The 21,070-nt window shown below is 41.5% G+C and overlaps 1 protein-coding gene across 8 annotated transcripts in view; it reads left to right on the forward strand.

Moving 5' to 3' along the window:
• ARID1B (AT-rich interaction domain 1B) overlaps positions 1-21,070 on the forward strand; it is a 430,820-nt gene that overhangs the window by 34,781 nt on the left and 374,969 nt on the right. For all 8 annotated transcript variants that reach the window (XM_030809883.1, XM_030809886.1, XM_030809885.1 and 5 more), the window contains exon 2: positions 17,222-17,416. In XM_030809883.1, coding sequence (XP_030665743.1) covers positions 17,222-17,416 — 195 coding nt within the window. The remainder of the gene's footprint in view (positions 1-17,221; positions 17,417-21,070) is intronic.

Genomic DNA, 21,070 nt, shown 5'->3' on the forward strand with positions numbered 1-21,070 from the left:
TCTTATACCTCTGCTTATCTTTTTCATAGTGCCTTGTACATTAATATTTTTTCAGTTTAAACAATGTTGAATGAACGAATAAATGAATGGGCATGGCCTCTGAGGTAATGTGTTTCCTCTTTCATCTAAATCTTTGTTACTCAATCCTTTCTAACTCATGCCTTCTTTTGAAAATGTAAGTTTCCTTACACCCCTTCCACCTTTCAGTATCTCCTCCCAAAAGACCAGGCCCGCAGCCCCCATCTCCCTTGATGAGACAAGCTCTACTTTTCCTACAGGTCCTCAACAGTTGAGATTATTTTATCAAGCTCCACTTTCATGTGGTATGTTATAAAAAAAAAATAGCTTTCCTCCTTTCTTTTCCAAATAGAAAATTATAATCCTGGGTGTGTGTGTGTGTGTGTGTGTGTGTGTGTGTGTGTGTATGTATTTTTTTTTTTTTTTTTTTTTTTGAGACAGAGTCTTGCACTGTTGCCAGGCTGGAGTGCAGTGGCACCATCTCGGCTCACTGCAACCTCTGCCACCCAAGTTCAAGCAATTCTCCTGCCTCAGCTTCCCGAGTAGCTATGACTGTAGACTCATGCTGCCACGCCCTGCTAATTTTTTTTTTTTTCGTATTTTAGTAGAAATGGGGTTTCACCATGTTGCCCAGGCTGGTGTCGAACTCCTGAGCTCAGGCAATCCGCCCCCCGCCCGCCTCGGCCTCCCAAAGTGCTAGGATTACAGGTGCAAGCCATTGCGCCCAGGCTATCTTGGGTGTATATTTTAAATGGACCCTCCTTGTAGCCCTTGTTCTTATTTATGTAGCATTCATTCATTTTCACCCTTGAGAATTACTGCTCTAAACAATTTCTGATATACTATAGAATCCTGTTACAGGAAGTAGTGAAATTAGAATTAAGTGTTCAGGTGCGGTATTGTGTCTCTACTACCTTTGCACATGTGTAAGAGAATATTCTGTCTTCCCTTTATATGATTCTTTTTAAATGACAGGATTAAATTGATATGCATTTGAATTTGTTGAACCCTGTTCTCCAAAATGATTCCAGTTTGTGTCACTTAAGGAGTGACCCTAGACATATATTAGGCTTTCTTTTTTTTTGGAGACAGAGTCTCGCTCTGTCACCCAGGCTGGAGTGCAGTGGCATGATCTCGGCTCACTGCAAGCTCCGCCTCCTGGGTTCACGCCATTCTCCTGCCTCAGCCTCTCCAAGTAGCTGGGACTACAGGCGCCCGCCACCACGCCCAGCTAATTTTTTGTATTTTTAGTAGAGATGGGGTTTCACCGTGGTCTCGATCTCCTGATCTCGTGATCCGCCCGCCTCGGCCTCCCAAAGTGCTGGGATTACAAGTGTGAGCCACCGCGCCTGGCCTATATTAGGCTTTCATAAGACCTTTCTCTCCAGAGTTTATAGCGCTTTGCAGACATTACCTTATCAATACTTAGGGCATCCTTGTGAGCCAAGCAAGAACTGGGAGCTGTTGCTATTTTTTTTTGTGGTGGAGTAACACGAGAGGTTCAGGAGGGGCCTGCCCTCCAGACCCCATCTCAAGGATGTGTGCGTTGGTCAGACCCTGCCTTCATGTTCCCGCGCTGTGGATTCTTCCCCATAGCCCACACCACGAGAGTGGGTACAGTGTGCCAGCAAACAAAATGCCTTTGGTCACAAGATAATAGAGTAAATTTACAAGGTGATATTTATTTTTAAAGAAATACATAAGAATCAAAATTCCATGTACTGAAAGGAAGGTAAAATATTAATACATCTGGAGTGGTGGCTCATGCCTGTAATTCCAGCACTGTGGGAGGCTGAGGTAGGAGGATCACTTGAGCCCAGTAGTTCGAGACCAACCTGGGCAACATGGCAAGACCCCCGTCTCTACAAAAAATACAACAAAACTTAGCTGGGCATGGTGGCACGCGCCTGTGGTCCTAGCTACTGTGGAGGCTGAGGTGGGAGGATCACTTGAGCCGGGTAAGCCATAATTGCCACTGCACTGCAGTCTGGGTGACGGAGTGAGAGGCCCTGTCTTGAAAACAAAAACACCGATGTAAAGTACATCTGGTCTCCACAGGGGGCCTCTTTTAAATTCAAGGTGTCTTATTTAAAAGAGGCTGTGTTTGGAATTGGATTGCAGTGAATGGGGGTTGTTTTAAGCCTGCCCCCCTCCATATTCTGGAAGTTGTATTATGCCTTTGAAAACAAATTGGCTTGGCGTGGTCAATCTTGCTTTTAGTTAATGTTGAGGATGTGGGAAACGCAACCATGAGCTTGCGGGAGAGATGGGGTCCCAAGATTTAGGGACCTGTATAGCATTGGGCATCTTTCTGAGAAGGCAGATTGATGGTAAAGTAGAATCTTTGTCTGGTTTGATGTTTATGTGGGTGCACTTGAAATAGGATGTTGTAGGCAGTGCCGTCTCACTTTTGGGAGGATGATACTCCATAACTATTAAATCCCCTTTCATCCCTTGTTCTGTACTCCTCATTTTTTTTGTTAATACAACAAATGCTTTTTAGCCTCATCTCTGTTAATTGTGATGACAGGTTTTTAGGTGAAGACCCATCAATTATCAATAGACTATTAAATATTAAATAGTGAGCAAGAAATTCAATATAAAAGTGTGTATGTAACAATAGTATTCAAATATTGTTGAAAGACTGCGTGCTTTCTTTCGTGTTTTGAGTATACGTAAAGTGGATATACTTTGTATCTCCATTGTAAATTCCTAAAATTTCTGGTCTTGCCTTTTTTATTAGCCTAAGAAAGGAAGAGTATGGGAAATTGAAATGGCTGGCAGTAGACAAGTAGTATGCCACTGTAAGATAGTGCTGGTTTTACCCTGATATAGACATATCCAGACATATGTATATGTTTTGTAATGTAGGGTAAAATTTTCTACTGTTGAGTTTGTCCATATACATTCTAGTTATTATTTTAAGATAGTAAAGATCCTTCATGCCCTGATGCTAGATTGGTATGTTAATTCATTTAGCAGAAGGGTATTGATATTGAGTGTAATTAGCATGAAACACTTGCAACTTTTTTAGGCTGAAAAGGATAATGTAACTTCTTTAGTTTTCCTCCTTTCTCCCTTTCTCCCCACACCTATTTTTAAAATAGCAGTGCTTTTCATACTGTCAGAATTTCATGTTGTGACACCCTACTCAGAAGTTATGACAGCAGGGTAATGACAGCAACTGCCTCCTGAGAATCAATCAGGCAATTAATTTTGTAAATGAAATGCTGATTATACAAAGCTTCACATGAGAGGCCCAGTGATTAAAATCAATTTAACAAATTGTTTCAGGTGGGACTTGATTAATAATTTGCCATAAATGCTAAGGATATATGACCAGCATACCTTGTTGTTGCTGTTACTATCCAACTATATATAAAAATCGACAGGTAAGCTCTATCTATCTTTATATTAGTGACACTTTGCTTGTTTACCTAACTAGGCCTGGGTAACAGTAAAAATGGAATGCAGTTTTACATTTTTATGTCATCCTAGTTCATGTTTTCCTGTGTTCTGCTTTAAAAAACATTGCCCACGCAGGTTTGAGTTCAACCAAGTTAAATAAGTTTTTTCTACATAGGACATTTTAGACTTTTCTCATGTTAATATATGTTATGAATCTTAAAGAATGGTGTGTGTTTTATACACATTTTCCATTCTTAATTACAATAACATCTATTCATATACTTTGGGAAATACTGTTTTTAGAATACTAGAAATAGTGACATTATAGCATGGAAATTAAAAAATGCCTATGTTTGGAGCATTATAATTTGAATTCAGAAGTCACTTGGAATAGGAGATGGATGTCTTTCCAGCAGTCACATACCAAACATTTATTAAGTGCCTGTTATAAGTCAGACAGTGTATCGATTTTCATAATTTTATTACTTATACTTGACACAGCTAGGAAGACAGTACGGTATTGTTTAGAAAAGGATGGCTTGGAGAGAGGTAAGGGTTAAAAGACGCACTTGTGTTTCTTTAATTTTGGTTTTTTATTAAAGAAATAATAGCAATAATAGTTGTCCATTGGGTGTCAGAAGTTGGGGCTATCAGGAAAATTAAGGTGAGGAAAAAAACATATCTGGCCTTAAAGAACTTGCTGCCTGATAAAGGAGGCAGAGATAAACAGTGAGTTGCAGTTGATGGTGATAAATTGAGTATCTGTTACATAAGAGAGCTGTGGGGAACGGTGGAGCCTTGTGAAGGCAGGCTGCTGTACTCACTGGTATTTCCCTGGTTTGGAAGTGCTTCTTCCGTTTACAGGGCAGCCACAGCTGTGCTGGGTACAGAGTGTTCTAGAAATGGGCTTGGAGTTGTGTGCTCAGGCATCGGCTTGGCGGTCCGTAAGAGGGCTGTCCAGGGCCGGGCGCGGTGGCTCACGCTTGTAATCCCAGCACTTTGGGAGGCCGAGGCGGGCGGATCACGAGGTCAGGAGATCGAGACCACAGTGAAACCCCGTCTCTACTAAAAATACAAAAAAATTAGCCGGGCGTAGTGGCGGGCGCCTGTAGTCCCAGCTACTCGGAGAGGCTGAGGCAGGAGAATAGCGTGAACCCGGGAGGCGGAGCTTGCAGTGAGCCGAGATCATGCCACTGCACTCCAGCCTGGGGGACAGAGCGAGACTCCGTCTCAAAAAAAAAAAAAAAAAAAAAAAAAAAAGGCTGTCCAGGTACAGGGCCGGCTGAGGCCTGATGGGTCGCAGGGCCTGTCACCTTGAGGCGAACTTGTTTATTTGAATTTGTCCTTCTGGAGTTTGGATTTTTCGGACCCCTTTATGTCTTCTTTCTTAACTTTTGATCTTCAAGGAAGTTTATTGATAAGATTTCTGATCAAAGAATGGGGCAGAAAGGAGAAGTATCTCTAACGGCCCACATTCTTTTTGATACAGAATAATTGGAAGGTCTGGCAGGGAGGGAGAAGGGATGATTCTAGAATTATAGCACGTTAGAACAGCAAGGAACTTCATCCCATTTGCCCTTTAATTTAAAAAAAAAAAAAAAGGCCAGGTGTGGTGGCTTACACCTGTAATTCCAGCACTTTGGGAGGCCGAGGTGGGTGGATCACCTGAGGTCAAGAGTTCAGACCAGCCTGGGCAAAACCCTGTCTCTACTAAAAATACAAAAAAAAATTAGCCAGGTGTGGTGGGCAGGAGAATCACTTGAACCTGGGAGGTGGAGGTTGCAGTGATCTGAGATTGCATCACTGCACTCCAGCCTGGGTGACAGAGTGAGAGAATCCGTATCAAAAAAGCAGCCTGATGTTGTGACTCACACCCGTAATCCCAGCACTTTGGGAGGCCAGGGCAGGAGGATCTCTTGAGCCCAGGAGTTTGAGACCAGTCTGGGCAACATAGCAAGACCCTATCTCTACAAAAAAAAAAAATTAGCCAGATGTGGTGGCACACGTTTGTGGTCCCAGCTATGTGGGCGGCTGGGGTGGGAGGATGGGTTGAGTCCAGGAGTTTGAGGTTGCTGTGAGCTGTGATTGCACCACTGCACTCCAGCCTGTGTGACAGAGCAAGACCTTGTCTCTTAAAAAAAAAAAAAAAACCACACACACACACATCTTTTATTTTGAAATAATTTTAAATTTACAGCAAAGTTGCAAGAATAGTGCAGAGAAGTCCCATGTACCTTTTATTCTGATGCATTACATTTTTACATTTTGCCGCATTTACTTTACTATTCTGTCCATGCATCCATTTGTTCATCCATCATTTATTTATAATGTATTTTCTCAGAATCATTTTTGAGAGTAGGTTGTGTACATTCTGCTTCTTTACTCCTAGATACTTCAGGGTGTATTTCCTAGGAGCAAGCATATGCTCTTATACACACCTCAGTGCAATTATCACTGTCAGGAAACTTCGATTTGATTGCATACTTTAACCTACAGTCTATATTCTAATTTTGTCTATTGTCCTAATAGCATCTGTATAGCAATCTTCTTTCCTTCAATGTAAGATTCTGTCTGGCCTTTATATGTTGAATTTAGTTGCCCTATTTTTTTTTTTTTTAAGAATATAAGATTTGACCGTGTATTAGTCATGTTAACTTGTTTTTCTTTCATCAACCACATTACAGTAAGAGTCAATATATGCTTACACATAGTTACAGCTCTGACAAGTTAGATATCTAATAGGGTCATAGCTCTGAAAAGCATTTTAAAACCAGGGGCAAATAGCCTGTGTATCAGCACGGCAAGCACCCTTTGTCCCAAGATAGGTAAGTCAGTTGGTAATTTTCATATCTTAATTGGCATTTTAATACAATTTTGAAGTTGTTTATTTAAAACATTGATAAAAATAGTTGGAGAGAGGCATGGTAGCAACCATAGGGATTGCTGGGGAAATTAGTAACTTCTCTGTCTTTACGTAGTGCTCTGATACGTGTTTGGAATTGTTTATCCTTGCAAATCACACTAAACATCTTTTGAATGGTTGTCTGCGGGAGGTATTATTTTTACTTGAGAGGTGGAGAAATTAAGGCTTAGAGCGCTTCAATAATTTACTTAACATTTCATGGCTAGTCAGAAGTAGGAGAGAGATGTGAACCCAGGTGTACCTGATGACATACTTTTATGCTCTTTCCATTTTACTGGAGATGGCAAATTGCTTTTTGCTTGTGCAAATTCTGATAGTTGACACAACTGCCCGCAACTCTGCAGGACAAAAGATTCTGAGGCTTACTGGACTTAGGGAAAATAATGCTAGGATTGATTAGCAATGTCTGTCTTCTGCACATTGATGGAGGAGTAGAGGGTTTCCATGCCTCATTGATTATTCTGGAATTATATCGCCATATAATAATGATGATGATAAAATCTATCCTTTGTTTTTTTTTTTTTTTTAAAAAAAAGCCTGTTATGTAGCAAGAACTGGAATATATTATCTCCAGTTCTGTAACAGCTCTGAAATGATAGTGGTAGCGTTCTTTGTGTACAGATCCATTAACGGAGGTGCAAAGAAGTTAAGTGGTGGCTTCAGTATCACACAGCTACAAGTGGTGGGGTTAAAATTTGACATATTCTTACAAAAGCTTCTTTCTCAATTTGAATCTGTATTTGTATGGGAAATGCACCATATTATTTCTCCTTTTTAAATAAGTGCTTGCAACTAGGCTGTCAGTAGTGACACATGGTTATGAACAATATTGCATACTTAGAGATGTAAATGTTAGAAAATGTTAAAGCCATGATAAAAGCTTTACAATTTTTTTGGGTAGCAAGAGTAACAAATGTGAGGAAAAATGGAAATATATTCTATTACTATTTTGGTATTCCTTTTAGATCTAATTTACTCTCAAAATAAACAATATATATAGCCTTTGGTTTGTTCATAAAATTATTACATTTGCTAAATTAAATTTAAAAGTGTAGCTTAGTCAGACAGTAATTTACTCATTGAATTGATTTACAAGCTGCTGAGCTTTGGGGGGGGGGGGATGAAGCTAATAATAGGTTTTGCCAATTTATAAAAATCAGGGAAAAACTAGGGAACCAAAATAGTCTTCCTTTCTGGACTTATTCTGTAGCACCTGGATGATAGCTATAGATGGGGTTGATACTTGTTTTTCCCCTCTTCTGTACTCCTGATTCTCTGGGACAGTCTAGGCTGGGGGACAGACACTGATCAAGTAGTCACACAGATGAGCCCACTGTTACTCTGAGAGGATCCTGCCCGGGCCTGGAGTTCAGGGAGGGCTCCTTCCTCGAAGGACATGACGTTGGAGCTGAGTTCTGCAGGAGGAGAACAGAGCTCATTCTAGGTCAGAGAATGACATATTTGAAATGTGTGTGGTTTTTCTAGAGCCCCATGGAGGCCAGCATGGTTGGAGGGGAGATTTCCTGCTGGCAGTGATGGGGGGGTCCCACAGATTGACTTGGTAAGGAGCTGGCTGTGGTGGAGAGGAGAGGAGGGGTCAGGATGTGTCCTGGATTCTGACATGGACATCTGGGTGGATGGGGTGTCTTTCTCTGAGGTCAGAGAGAGGCGGAGAGGAGCCTGTGGATGTCTGGGCAGGAATGTTGCGCAGAGTTCTGGGGCTTGGAGGAAGCAGCCAAGGGAAGCAGCATTTGGGAGACAGAAGCTTGGGGAGGTGATGGAAGCCGTGGTCTGGGTGAACTTGTGAAAAGTGAAGCTTTGTCTGCAGGGAGGGGAGACTAGAAGGGTCTTTACCTCTTCTATCTAGTGGTCATCAAGAGGCCTATATTCTAGTTAGAGTCCTGCTGTTTAGGCGGCCATGTGGTATTGAGGAAGCTGTTCTTTTCTCATGTCAACAAATGTTAATTATGCCAGGCATTGTACTAAGTGCTAGGTATGCAAAGATGAATAAGACAACATTTTCACCTTGAAATTAACAGTCTGCTGGGGAGACAGGAAAATATGTAGATTAAATTGTTGAGTGGTTTAGCTCTGCCTTCAATTTGCTAATTTGTTAAGAGTAAAATAAAAGAGATTTAGGAAGTTCTTTTTATGTGATAAATCCTGTGGTATCTCATTTAATCCACCAGCAACACTGCGAGGTGAGTGTAACCGTATTCTGTTGAATAGCTTAAGTTTACCTAGCTAATAAGCAGCATAGGCAGGATTCTCACCCAGGTTTGTCTGACTTGAAACCCCCTGCTTGCTCCGTTATAACCTTTTCCCCAAATTATGTTTCTAAACTTTGAATTTATTTTATATATTAGAAAAGATGTAGGAATTTGAAGTGGCCAAGAGGTGGTCACCTAAAGGCAAATATGGTATTGTACTTGCATAGCAAGAGTAGTAAAGGAATGGGAGGTTTCCTGGGAACCAGTGGAAAGGTTTCTGTACGGATCTGCTTCAAGAACGCTGATGCTTGGATTTAAATACCAGTCTTTATGAATAGCTTTGGTGGTGAGTCCGAGGCTCTGTCTCCCCTCACACCTCTTCAGTGTTTTCATTGATGAAGACTTGGGTGAAATAGTATGCCTATTTCATTGATGGTTGATGTCAAGCTAGAAAATGCAGTTACTATAATATGTCAGATCCAAATCAAGATCTGAAAAACAGCCTCATCCTGGTAGAGTGGTGATCAGAAATAAGCGAAATGCAAACCAGCGGAGATAAGGACCGGCTTCTACTACGGTCAACTCCCCAAGTGTCTGATAGGAGATGGGGTTTAGTCAGCTGTTGGTGGGGATGGGGCTGCCAAGAGCGCAGAGCTCTTAGACTGTGTTGTCAGCCGTGCAGGTTCTGGAAAAAGGAAGCAAGAACTGCTCCCCCACACCCCCCACAATACCTTTTGTGTTGAGGGGGTTGAGAATGGGTATATGTCACGCAGAAAAGGGGAATAGCTTACAGCGATCTTCAAATATTCTGCCAGAGGACCAAAGTAATAACAACGGGTATAAATGACAGGGAGCAGACTTTTGTTACATAGGAGGAAGAAATTCATAACATTCATTGTAGATGCTTTGAAAGGATTTGTATGTACATCACTTACGGACCCGTGAGGCTCCCTGCAGTTCTAAGGTTCTGAGTTTCATTGCTGAATCTTTGAATCTTTGGTCAGGGTGTCTTAAGAATTGTGATCACGGGAGAATATATTAAAGTGCTTTGGAAATGCATGGCATATGTTGTTATTATTTGATAATGTAAGTCTGGGATCTTTGGATGGGTTTCTAGAGTAGATTCCATGAACTCCTCTGACACTGTATGCTAAATTGAGGATTCCATGATTCCACAAATACATATGTTCTCTGCACCTTGCTTAAGAAAACCAAAACCAAGACCAAAAACACAGGCAGTGGTCATCTTTCTCAGTCAGTTATGAGTGTTTTGAGGTCTGTCCCCCAACATTGCTAATGACGTCATGGTTAGAGGGCATCAATAATTTGATGGTTCTTAGAGTTAATAACCAAACAACGTTTTCTGCCTTGTCTAATATCTTTTTTTTTTTTTTTTTTTTTCAGTAGAGAAGGGGTTTCACCATATTGGCCAGGCTGATCTTGAACTCCTGACCTCAAGTGATCTGCCTGCCTCTGCCTCCAAAAGTGCTGGGATTACAGGTGTGAGCCACCATGTGTGGCCAGTCTTGTCTAATATCTTAGAATCCCATTTCTTGATCCTTTCTGTACCATTGGAGAATGTGGCAAATATTCCTGTATTGACAAAAGAAGAACTTCTGTGTGTTGATACCCACATTCGAAGTTCCAACGTGTTAGTTCAAGTCTTAATAAGCAGGCAGTATTTTGTTGTGAGTTGAAGTAAAACACATAGTGGTTTTAAATGCAGGGTTGCATGTTATCCTACTTCAGTCTGATGATCGTGTGTAGACACACCAGACCAGAGAAGGGACTGTGGACCCGAGTCGGGAGACTTGACTCTGGTCTGAGCTCTGCCACCCCGAGCCTCCCTTGTGTCACTGGGCATGAGAGAATCTCTGGCGATTACATTCTGCAGTAGTGGTGGCAGTGGTGGCTGAGATTCTTGGTTTTTTCTGGCTTAGAGATGAGTAGGCACTTGTTATGAAACAAGAGAAGAGTCTTCAGTGCCCACTCTTACTTTTGCCATAAACGGGTTTTTATGCCATTAGGAGAAGAACCTGACCAGAGTGTGTATTCAGTATTATCATTGTCTTCACTTGTGTCTTCTGTAGGTGTGTATAGCAGCTCTGAAGTCTGTCCCACGGTGGCTTCTGGGTAATGCCACTGGCACGCGGCGGGGGACCTCTGTGGTGAGGTGGAGTGGGCGCCCACTGCCCACTGTTCTGTGTGTGCTGTGACCAGGCGGGTGTGTGAGGGAGGAAGACAGGCTAGACGGCCGTGTTGCATCCACCTCCTGTTCTCCCTTTACAGAGAGCCAGAGTACTGTTTGTAGTATGCTCAGGGAAAAACAGAGGCATTTCAAGCTATATTTAGACACCATCGCAGAAAAGTAAACACAGATTGCTTCCCGATATGACAGCAACTATTTACAGGCCACTGTGGCTGACCCCGATCCTTATCGAGCTTGTTTCACATGGCTGTGATCTATGTGCATCAGCACTGAAGAAATGGCACATTACCTGACATGTCCTCTCCATGCCCGTGTGTAGTCCGCTGTGTTGGTTGGTTACGGCCGGGCCATGGATTCTCTACTTCTGCACAGCTGGGCTGTTCCATTTTTTCTCAATGAGTAGGTGGGCCCTGGGCTCCAGGTGCTGCCATAGCCCCTGTGACCTCTGAGAGCCCTTATAGCGCTGATGAATTTGATGTTCATGATAATTGCAAGGTGGGTTTTATTTCTCCTTTAGTGAATGAGAAAACTAAGAAATAAGGTCACAGTGTACTCGAGGTCCCTGGTGGGACAGGGCTGTGAATCCATTCTGAATCCAGAGCCGCTGCTTCCTTGCTGGGCAGTGCCATTTGGTACACAGCTACAGACGTGCATAAACACCCCCTGCCCTGTTTGAGCGGGAGAAATAGAGTCAGATTTCAAAAGTTTTCTTTAGTTACTAGTAAGAGAATGTTGTTTCCCAAACAATGGTTCAAAAGGGGGAAGAGTTTTCTTTTCTATCAGCTCTTGTTTAATCCACATATGTAGAAATGATTTTAGATCAACAAGATTTCATAGTTCTTTCTGTGGGTTTTCTTTGTTGTGTTTTTTTTGTTTTTTTTTTTTTTGTGAAGCGTTTTTCCAATATGTGGTTGAAGGAATTGAGCTGAAAAAAGTAGTAAAATATGATATTCATAAAGATATATCTAATAAACTATGTCCTTAACTTGATATTTAGGAGCATATACAATTACATAGGTATCTTTTACTGTAAATACATGTGTAGGGATACTCTGAAAGCGTGATAACAGAGTATCTAAATATAAAAAGGATAAAGTATATCTAAAGTATACTAAAAGTATATAAGCAAGTTGTCCTTTAACTTGGATCATCTTAAAAAGGACAGTTGGATTCCCAGGCCAGCCTCTGAAAGCCTATCTGACATGTAATATAGCTGAATTGTGCTACCCAATATGCTTAGAAGAATCTATATACAAACATTTCTTAAAAATAGACAATGTATTTCTTCCTTAGAGAGAGAGAGAGAATAACTCCTACTTACATGTACATCCAAAAGCTTACTTTGAATAAGGAGAAAGAAAGTCTTATCAAGTAAAAAAATTGCATTAAAAGCCAAGTAACTAAAACCAGACTGGTTAGGTTAAGAGCTCTTTGAAAATGGTGGTGTATATATTGTGGCCTTCACAGCACTTGTCTTATTTTCTGCAATTGAAACTCAAGCTGCAGCAGTTGTGGAATGCCATCTAGAAATGAAAACGTGCTCGGACAACCTACTTAGAGAAGTTGTTGAGGACTGTTTTCGATGTGGATGATAACCCTGATAGAGCATAAACTTTCAGTGAGAAATGAAAATGGTCATACCCGGATAGATGTTAAAAAAACATAAAATTGGCCAGGCGCAACGGCTCACGCCTGTAATCCCAGCACTTTGGGAGGTTGAGGCAGGCGAATCACTTGAGGTCAAGCGTTCGAGACCAGCCTTGCCAACATGGCAAAATCCTGTCTCTACAAAAAATACAAAAATAAGCTGGCTGTGGTAGTATGTGCCTGTAATCCCAGCTACTCGGGAGGCTGAGACATGAGAATCACTTGAACCCAGGAGGTGGAGGTTGCAGTGAGCTGAGATCGTGCCACTGCCCTCCAGTCTGGGTGACAGAGCGAGACCCTGTCTCAAAAAAACAAAACAAAAAACATAAAATTGCTTCAGGTTAGATGTGCATATGAGAAGCAGTTTGGCCTTTCTGTTTTCCAGAAGTCCTAGATTTGATTTTTGTTTGTTTGTTTGTTTTGAGATGGAATCTTGCTCTGTCACCTAGGGTGGAGTGTGCAGTGGCACGATCGTGGCTCACTGCAACCTCTGCCTCCCAGGTTCAAGCAGTTCTCCTGCCTCAGCCTTCCAAGTAGCTGGGATTACAGGTGCCCGCCACCACACCTGGCTAATTTTTTGTATTTTAGTGGAGATGGGATTTCACTGTGTTGCTCAGGCTGGTCTTGAACTCCTGAGCTCAGGCAATCCACCTGCCTCAGCCTCCCGAAGTGCTGGGATTACAGGCATGAGCCGCCGCGCTCGGCCAATTTTTAGTTTCTTTAAAGGATTGGTAGTGAGAAGCAGGAGTTGAGACCCTCAGTTGTACATTTTTAATGCTCAAAATAGAGTACACAGCAGGATGGATTTGGACTGTGGATGAATATTTAACAATAGGCCATAAGGAGAGGTTAAAATTAAATAATTTGCACTGTATGAGTATCTGTTTTTCTATCTGAAGTCTCATTGAAAGATATTTGATGCATTTTGAGAGGTTCAGAGAATCTGTGTATTTCATGCTTTCGATTTTCAGAAATCTCAGGGTTAAGCTAACATTTTTGACATGGTGCAAATTAACTGAATTTTAAGTAGGACTGTGAGACTTGATGGCAGTGATGAGACAGATATTACAAAACAATTTTAGTCACTGATAAGATGAATTTGCTGCACTGTTATCTATAGCATTAAAACATAGACATTCCAGTCATTTTCCCGTTTAACATTTCTGCTTTAATTAAGGCAGTTTTGGTCGTGCACTATTTGAAGTGAAATAAGTAGACGTTTCCTATGCCCTGGGCTGTCTAGATTGAATGTGAAGATAGGACTGCCTCAGGGCCCCGTATTGGAAATTTAGCCTGAAATTTGATTTACTCAGCCTCTCCATAGGCCCTTCATTCACTTGGCTGATTTTGAAATCACCAACTCAGCCTTGATTTTCATACTTCCATAAAAAGTTTTACCTTTTTCAAGAAAATCTAGAAAATAATCACATTTTATTTTTATCAGGTATAAATTCTAACTGAAATAATTATGAGAAAATGAATTCTTAGCCCTAGATTTTAGTTTTATTACAAATACATCAACATAAATGTTTGTACACTTAATTATGAAGGCAGCTCAGGTTGTGTAAAATCAGTATATTGTTTGGGCAAACAAATGTACTGTCATTTAATTTCTATCATTTTAAGTCCAAACAATGTCTGGGCTGGTGAAAGTAGTAACAGTTTAAAATTGCATCACATGGTGAATTTTGAGCAGAACAGTTGTTTGTAGGCTGTGGGGCCTGGGGCAAAGCACCCTCTTTCCTCCTGTGTCCTCCACAGAGCTTTGTTCAGGTGAGATGGGTTCCTCCTGGCACAGTCCTGTGGATCCCTTGGGACTGAGCTCAGGTATTTCTTATAGGAAGCCTTTGTTAAAACCCATGGCAGTTACCCAGTGAGACACCCTCTTCTCACCTTGCCTTGGTGCTTTGTCCCTTCAGGACATCTGCTGTGTTGCACTGTGACCTGTTTAGGCTGCCTCCTTCAGTGAATCTCCAGGACATGGAGGCTAGTTCATCCTTCTGCTTCCATTGTTGGGCACAGCGCACATAGTAGGTGCTTAGTAAATGTGTAGTGAATGGATTCACCAAATCCTTAAAGTGAACACCAGAGTATTGAGGAAGGCAGAGAAGGGGAAGGACCCATGCAGCCTTGGAGTGGGAGTGCCGGTGGAAGGGAGGACTGGCAGTTCTCAGGGTCTGCGCTCCTGCCTTCCGTCTTCACCTCCCCTCCGTCCCTCCTCTTCCAGCCTCAGCCCTCACCTCTGCAGTGAGACTGTCCTTGCCAAGCACAGCAGTGGCCTCCTTGTCAAGTACAGCAGAAGGCTTTATCCTTCACCTGACTGCATTCCTGGGCTGCATTTGGCACACCTGATTCGTTGCTACACGTGACTGCCTTCCCTCCTGTAATACCACACTCTCCAGAGTGTCTACATTTTCTGACCATTCTTCCAGCTTGTCTGTGGATTCATTTTCCCTTTTCCCTTAAGCGGTGATATTCTCTAGGATTCTGTTCACTACCCATTGTTTTCCTTTCATATATTCCTCCTAAATAAAGTTCATGGGTTTTATTGCTTCCTATTGATTAATTCATCAATTAATGTGCTGGGTACACTGTTCAACTTATGCCCTGGAGATATGATAGTGAATAAAACAGAGAAAATCCCTGCCCTCTGGGAGTGGATGTCCTCTCTGCTGACTTCTCTACCTATTTTTCTAGGTCAGGCCTTACTCCCCAAGCTGCAGCTCATTGTGTCTCTTCCTTCTGGGTATTTTCACCTGGATTTCATATTAGAGCCTCAAGTTTCCTATGTAGACCACTGAAGGCTCCCACTCCTGGGGATATGGTGATTGGCTTCTCCCTCTGCACACTCCATCTCATTTGACTCCTGGCTTCCATCACTCATTCAGTCTCCAAATCCTGCCGCATTTCCCTCCTAACTGTGCCTTGGAGCTGGGCTTGCTTCCTCCCACCACTGCTGCCAGTTCAGGACCTCAGCCTCACCTGCCTGCCAGGGCAAACTGACCTGCTTCCAGCTGGGTCGGGTGCCCAAGGGAGCAGTCCTGTGTTTATCTGTCAGAGGCAGCCTGAGCCTGTAGAATGCCCTGCAGGGCTCAGCCATGTTCTGGCTTCTGCCTGCTTCAGCATCTCCACAAATTTGTGCTTCACATGGATCCAGATGGTTTTTATTTCCTGATACACACCAGGCAGTTCATCTCCCTTGACCCAGTGCCTTGTGCTGTTTCTTCTGCCCTGTGGTACTGTACGTGCTGTTCCTTCCCACCTTGGACGTGTTATTCCCCTTTATCCTGGTAATTCTTTTTTTTTTTTTTGAGACGGAGTCTCAATCTGTCACCTAGGCTGGAGTGCAGTGGCGCAATATTGGCTCACTGCAGCCTCCGCCTCCCGGGTTCAAGCAATTCTCCTGCCTCAGCCTCTGGAGTAGCTGGGATTATAGGCGTGCACTACCATGCCCAGCTAATTCTTGTATTTTTAGTAGAGACGGGGTTTCACCATGTTGGTCAGGCTGGTCTCAAACTCCTGACCTCAAGTGATCTGCCCGTCTTGGCCTCCCAAAGTGCTGGGATTACAGGCGTGAGTCACCATGCCCGGCCTCTTTTGGTTTTTTTTTTTTAAGAGACAGGGTCCCATTGTGTTACCCAGACTGGAGTGGTGTGGTGTGATCATAGCTCACTGCAGCCTCAAACTCCTGGGGTTAAGTGATCTTCTTGCCTTAGCCTGAACAGCTGGGACTATAGGTGCCTGCCACCACGCCTGGCTAAGTTTTTAATTTGTTGTAGAGACAGGGTCTTGTGATGTTGCCAGGATGGATGGTCTTGAACTTACCCTGCTAATTCTTAAGCCTTCCTGAAAGTCCCCATGTACTTACCTCAGTGTGAACGCAGCATCTGGCACCCAGTAGGGATCAATATGTGGTTTTGGAAGGGCAAAGGAGGGAAGGAAGGAGCTGTTGGGTGAATGCTGCCTGCTTCTGTAGCACCAGGTGAGGGCTTTTCTGCCCATTGCTTTGTTCCTTTGATGCCCCAGGACATGAAGGGTTGAGGCTGCACGCCTAGCCCTCCTGTATGACCTCGGCCCTGAAGCCCAGGGCCTGACTCACCAAACCAAAAATAAAATTCAGCGTCTACTTGTGAACTGGTTGTGTTTGGTAAGATGCTGACTTACATGGGGAGAGGTGCTGTGATTCATCGTCTAAGTGCTCATCCCTACACACTGCTGGTCTCTGAACAAAATCTTTACCCTGGACATATGCATGATCTAAAATCTATCTTTTCACTTTTTAATGAACAAAATCTTTACCCTGGACATATGCATGATCTAAAATCTATCTTTTCACTTTTTAATGAACACTTGGTTGCACTAAGGTTTGATCAAGACTTGCAGACTCAGTTCTAAAATAAAATCATTGTTCTAAGAATACTTTGAAGGCAGAAAATGTTAATCACTCAGTACCCTCTGCTCTTATTACTAGTAAGCTAAAAGGAGGTGCTCTTTTCCTGTACGCATAATAGAATTTTAGATGCAAATGTTTTTCTCTCTGCTTATGGTCCAAAATCGTTTTTAGTATTGTTTACTCCAGAGGTATTTTAATTGTTAAAAACTTCCTAAAAGTAAAAAATAAAATTTCTTGTATCCATCTAGGTTTTTTCCTTAATGTCTTTCTGGATTTTTTGTCAGGTCATTGTTTTTAGTATTTTTAAAACTTAAGGATAGTTGTGTTATTAATGCATATGTTAACATAACAAAAATTTCTGCCTTTGTAATAAAGAATGAATTAATAAACCGACTTCTTTTATGTCTTCACAGGGCAGCCCAATGGATCCAATGGTGATGAAGAGACCTCAGTTATATGGCATGGGCAGTAACCCTCATTCTCAGCCTCAGCAGAGCAGTCCGTACCCAGGAGGTTCCTATGGCCCCCCAGGCCCACAGCGGTATCCAATTGGCATCCAGGGTCGGACTCCCGGGGCCATGGGCGGAATGCAGTACCCTCAGCAGCAGGTTTGTGCTGGTCCCCCGACCCCCTGCTTTTTTGTGACAGTTTTGTCTTTGCCTTTTGCTGTCCACCTAAGATTGATGTTAAAGAGAATTAGGGGGCATTGCACGGATTTTCTGCTTTAATTTTTATTGTTTCTTTAATCACAGGTATAATTTTTTTTTTTCTTTTAAAGATGGAAAGGTGAGCTTCTTAAAGTGGACAGAATACCTGTTTGGTAGAAGGGCAGCAGGACCAGCTGTATTTGATAGATGCACTGTGTCATAAATTTGCAGCAGATTATAACAGATGTAAGCTCTGAAGGGAACTTGGCATTCTAACATTTCTGTCAGACTGTCAGATTTTGAGCTGTGAATAGACTATCTTAAGGTGAATTTATAAGTCATTTAAAGGTCTTTTCCATGAGGATGGCATCAAGTTTTTAAAATTGAAAAAAAGAAAAGTTTAGTCTCCCAAAGTTATTTTGCTTTCATTTCTTAACAAATTATTTCTTCTGTACCTTTTGAAAAAGGTTTCTGTGTTTCATGTAAGAGGATTTGATGTGCATCTGTTTTCTTAGGTCTTGATGGGTTTTGTGTTTTTACTTAAAAAAGACTTTTCCTGCTCTTAAAAGACCCAACATTTTCCTCCTTTTTCTCTAGAATCAAATGGAGTCACCTTAGATGACCATTTACCTTCTAGCAGTGGTAAACCTAGTCTTTTGGATACTTGAAAGAATATCCCTTTTTGCTGGCTGGAGGGAGGATGAAATTTGGAAAAGACTAAATTAGATTCAGACTTGTTAGGGTATTTAGTTACTAGGAGCACCAGAAAGGCTTATTTATAAATCGCCATACCGTGCCTAAGTCCCCAGGGAGTGGGTCAGGCTGATGCTGCTGCATGTTTTACTGCCTCAGGCTGCGGTGCCCCATGGTGCGGCCATCGATAACCCACAACAGGGCTTGACAGTGCTGTCTCAGGAAATGCTTCCATCTGACCAGACATCTTTCGTTGAGGGGGAAAAATTAGATATGACTACTGTTCTCTCTGACGTGGATATGGAGAATGATTGATCATACTTTACATGATACATAGCTGTATATTAACAGCTCAGTAGGTTGCTTCTGAGCCTTCTCGTTTATACATTATTCGATCTGTATTGTGATTTATTATTTATTTCATTATTATTGTTATTAATTTATTATTGAAGTTTGTTGTAATTATAATATTGTGTAAGTCTATGATAATAGCATGGCATGGTGGCACCCTCCTGTAGTTCCATCTATTTGGGAGGCTGAAGTGGGAGGATCGCTTGAGCCCAGGAATTCGAGTCCAGCCTAGGCAATGTATCGAGACCCTAAAAAAAAAAAGAAATAAAATAAGTCTTTTATTTATAAAATAAGAAATAAAATGTTGTCTTTCCTCTTTATCTTTGCTCCCACTTGGATGATTTTTTTTATGTGAAGGCCATTATGGGGGAAGATAGAGGTAGCTCAGCCTCTGAATCCTAGACGCAGATTGAACACCCTTTGCTGTTGTCAGAGACCTCACTTCTCAATTATTGAAGGTTGCCCACTCAGAATTCTAGCAGTCAGTTGCATACTTAATTGTACTCTTAATTTTTTCCACATTATTCCTTTTTTTCCAGCAATATTTTGCTGCCTAGAGTAAAAATCTTCAGTTGTGGCTGCCAATTGTGAGAAGGAAATAATTTGTAAATGATGAAAAGTAAGGTGAAAGAGTTGCGATTTTCTCTCCTTCATTTTAGTTTTAGAGCAACTTCACCATTAGTTGAGAGGAAGACAGCCCAGGCAGCTGGCTGCTCAAGTCCCCATTGCACTCTGTTGCTGATTTTATGTAGGAGCTAATAGTTGTGGATGATGCTCTGGCCACAGGAAGAGAGCAGAGGTGGGAAGGTAGTAAGAAGTAGTGGGACTGTCAGAGAGAAGTGGATGCTCGCCGCTCTTGGTCTCCCCACTTTGCTTTTCAGCATGTTTCCCTGATGTGAGATTAAAAAGTCAGTTTCAAAATATTTTGTTGATGGCAAGCAGCCGGATCTCCCTGGTCTCTGAAGGAGTTAAGTCTCACTAGAAGTTCTAGATGTTGGCTTAGTTTCCAGTCCCAAAGTGGGAGTCAAACAAATGGAGAGGGTGTGCGAAGAATGATTACCTAGGAAATGTTTTTAATTATTTTCTTTTCCAAATGTGTAAAGCTAAAAGTAGAGGACATACACAGATATATAGAGTAATCTCAATTTTCTTAGCTTCTTCCATTTATTTAATCCCTGTGACTCTTACACGCTTTTTAAATCCAATGACTCTTAGATTTATTTGAAGGGACAAATTGATGTAGATTGCCCATCAAGTATTTCAGCAAATTTTTAATTAAGATTTTAGATTAGATATTTTACTGCTAACCAAAAGAAATACCCAATTCTAATTAAGCCCAGATCTTTCTGATAATGAAAGGAAAATAGTATATCTGGTAAGAAATTGAATATCCTGGCTGCAGAAGTGTCAAACTTTCATAATGAGTTAATCAAAGTCATGGGTCTAAATAATCTGCCTTTTTACCCTTTCATTTAGTAAAATACAGCTTTGAAATATAGTATCTTGTTTTAAAATTTAAAAGGCTAAAAATAACAGAATGCACTTTTGAATGTGTATAACATTTTAAAGAAGACATACAGCTTTTATAATATCAAGGTCATGTGAACAGTTCTTAATAGTTTTTGAAATGGAAAAAAAATAGTGAAGATTTAGAGCAAAGTTTATTAGAGCACATGCATTCATTTTGTTAGCTCGAGTCTGTGTTCTTTGGGGAGAAATTGTCAGTGAATTGCTTTGTTTCTGCATTTTGGATAATTATAAATTTGTTCACAAACAGGGTCCTGGCACTGTGATTGGCTGCTGGTCCCATCCATCTTCCCCTAGGATTAATGTAATTGGCTAAGCATTGTTGTAGTTGTGGCTAATAATGTTCTTCGGGGAAAAAGTTGAAAGATAATTATGACATTGAGTATTTATTGAGTGGACATCACCACCTAGGCATGACTTTGCTTTGGATGGCTTCCAGAACGTTCTGTGTTTGGTTTGTGAACCTCTAATGAGCTGAATCCAGTTCATTTAATATTGCTCATATATTTCTGCACAGGATTAAAATGCAGGAATTCAAGTTTGTAAATTGAGTTGCCCACTTACCAGCTGAGTGGTAAGTTGTCTTTGGCTCAGGGGTCACAGTTTGATTCCTGGCTGGCATTCTGCTCCTGTGATAGGAATTTTAAATGAGTATTTTGTTAGAAAGAACTGCAGTGCTGATGTGAAATTTAACATGGAGAGTATCACTGTTTATTTTTTGTCTCTGAGAGTCTGAAGGAACTGGCCACTGACTGTGTTTGATTTTAGTATTACCCTGGTGATCTTTGATTTGTATGCTGATAATTTTGTTTTTGAGATATACTCGTGACTGGATCTTTGAAGCATGACGTGATAATAGTACATCGTTTTAGTCTTTATTAACTGGAACTAGATTTGTGGTCTTTCACTTGCCGAGTCTCCCACATCATCAGGCAGATACGTAGCTAAACAGATTAGTTTTGCACGGTGCCCTAAAAACTAGTCTACTTGGGTTTTGTTGAGTTTGGGGGGAAATGAATTTTCTATGCCTCTGTGGAGAGTGTT

Source organism: Nomascus leucogenys, chromosome 3 (genome assembly GCF_006542625.1).
Source record: "Nomascus leucogenys isolate Asia chromosome 3, Asia_NLE_v1, whole genome shotgun sequence".
Classification (NCBI taxonomy): Eukaryota; Metazoa; Chordata; class Mammalia; order Primates; family Hylobatidae; genus Nomascus; species Nomascus leucogenys.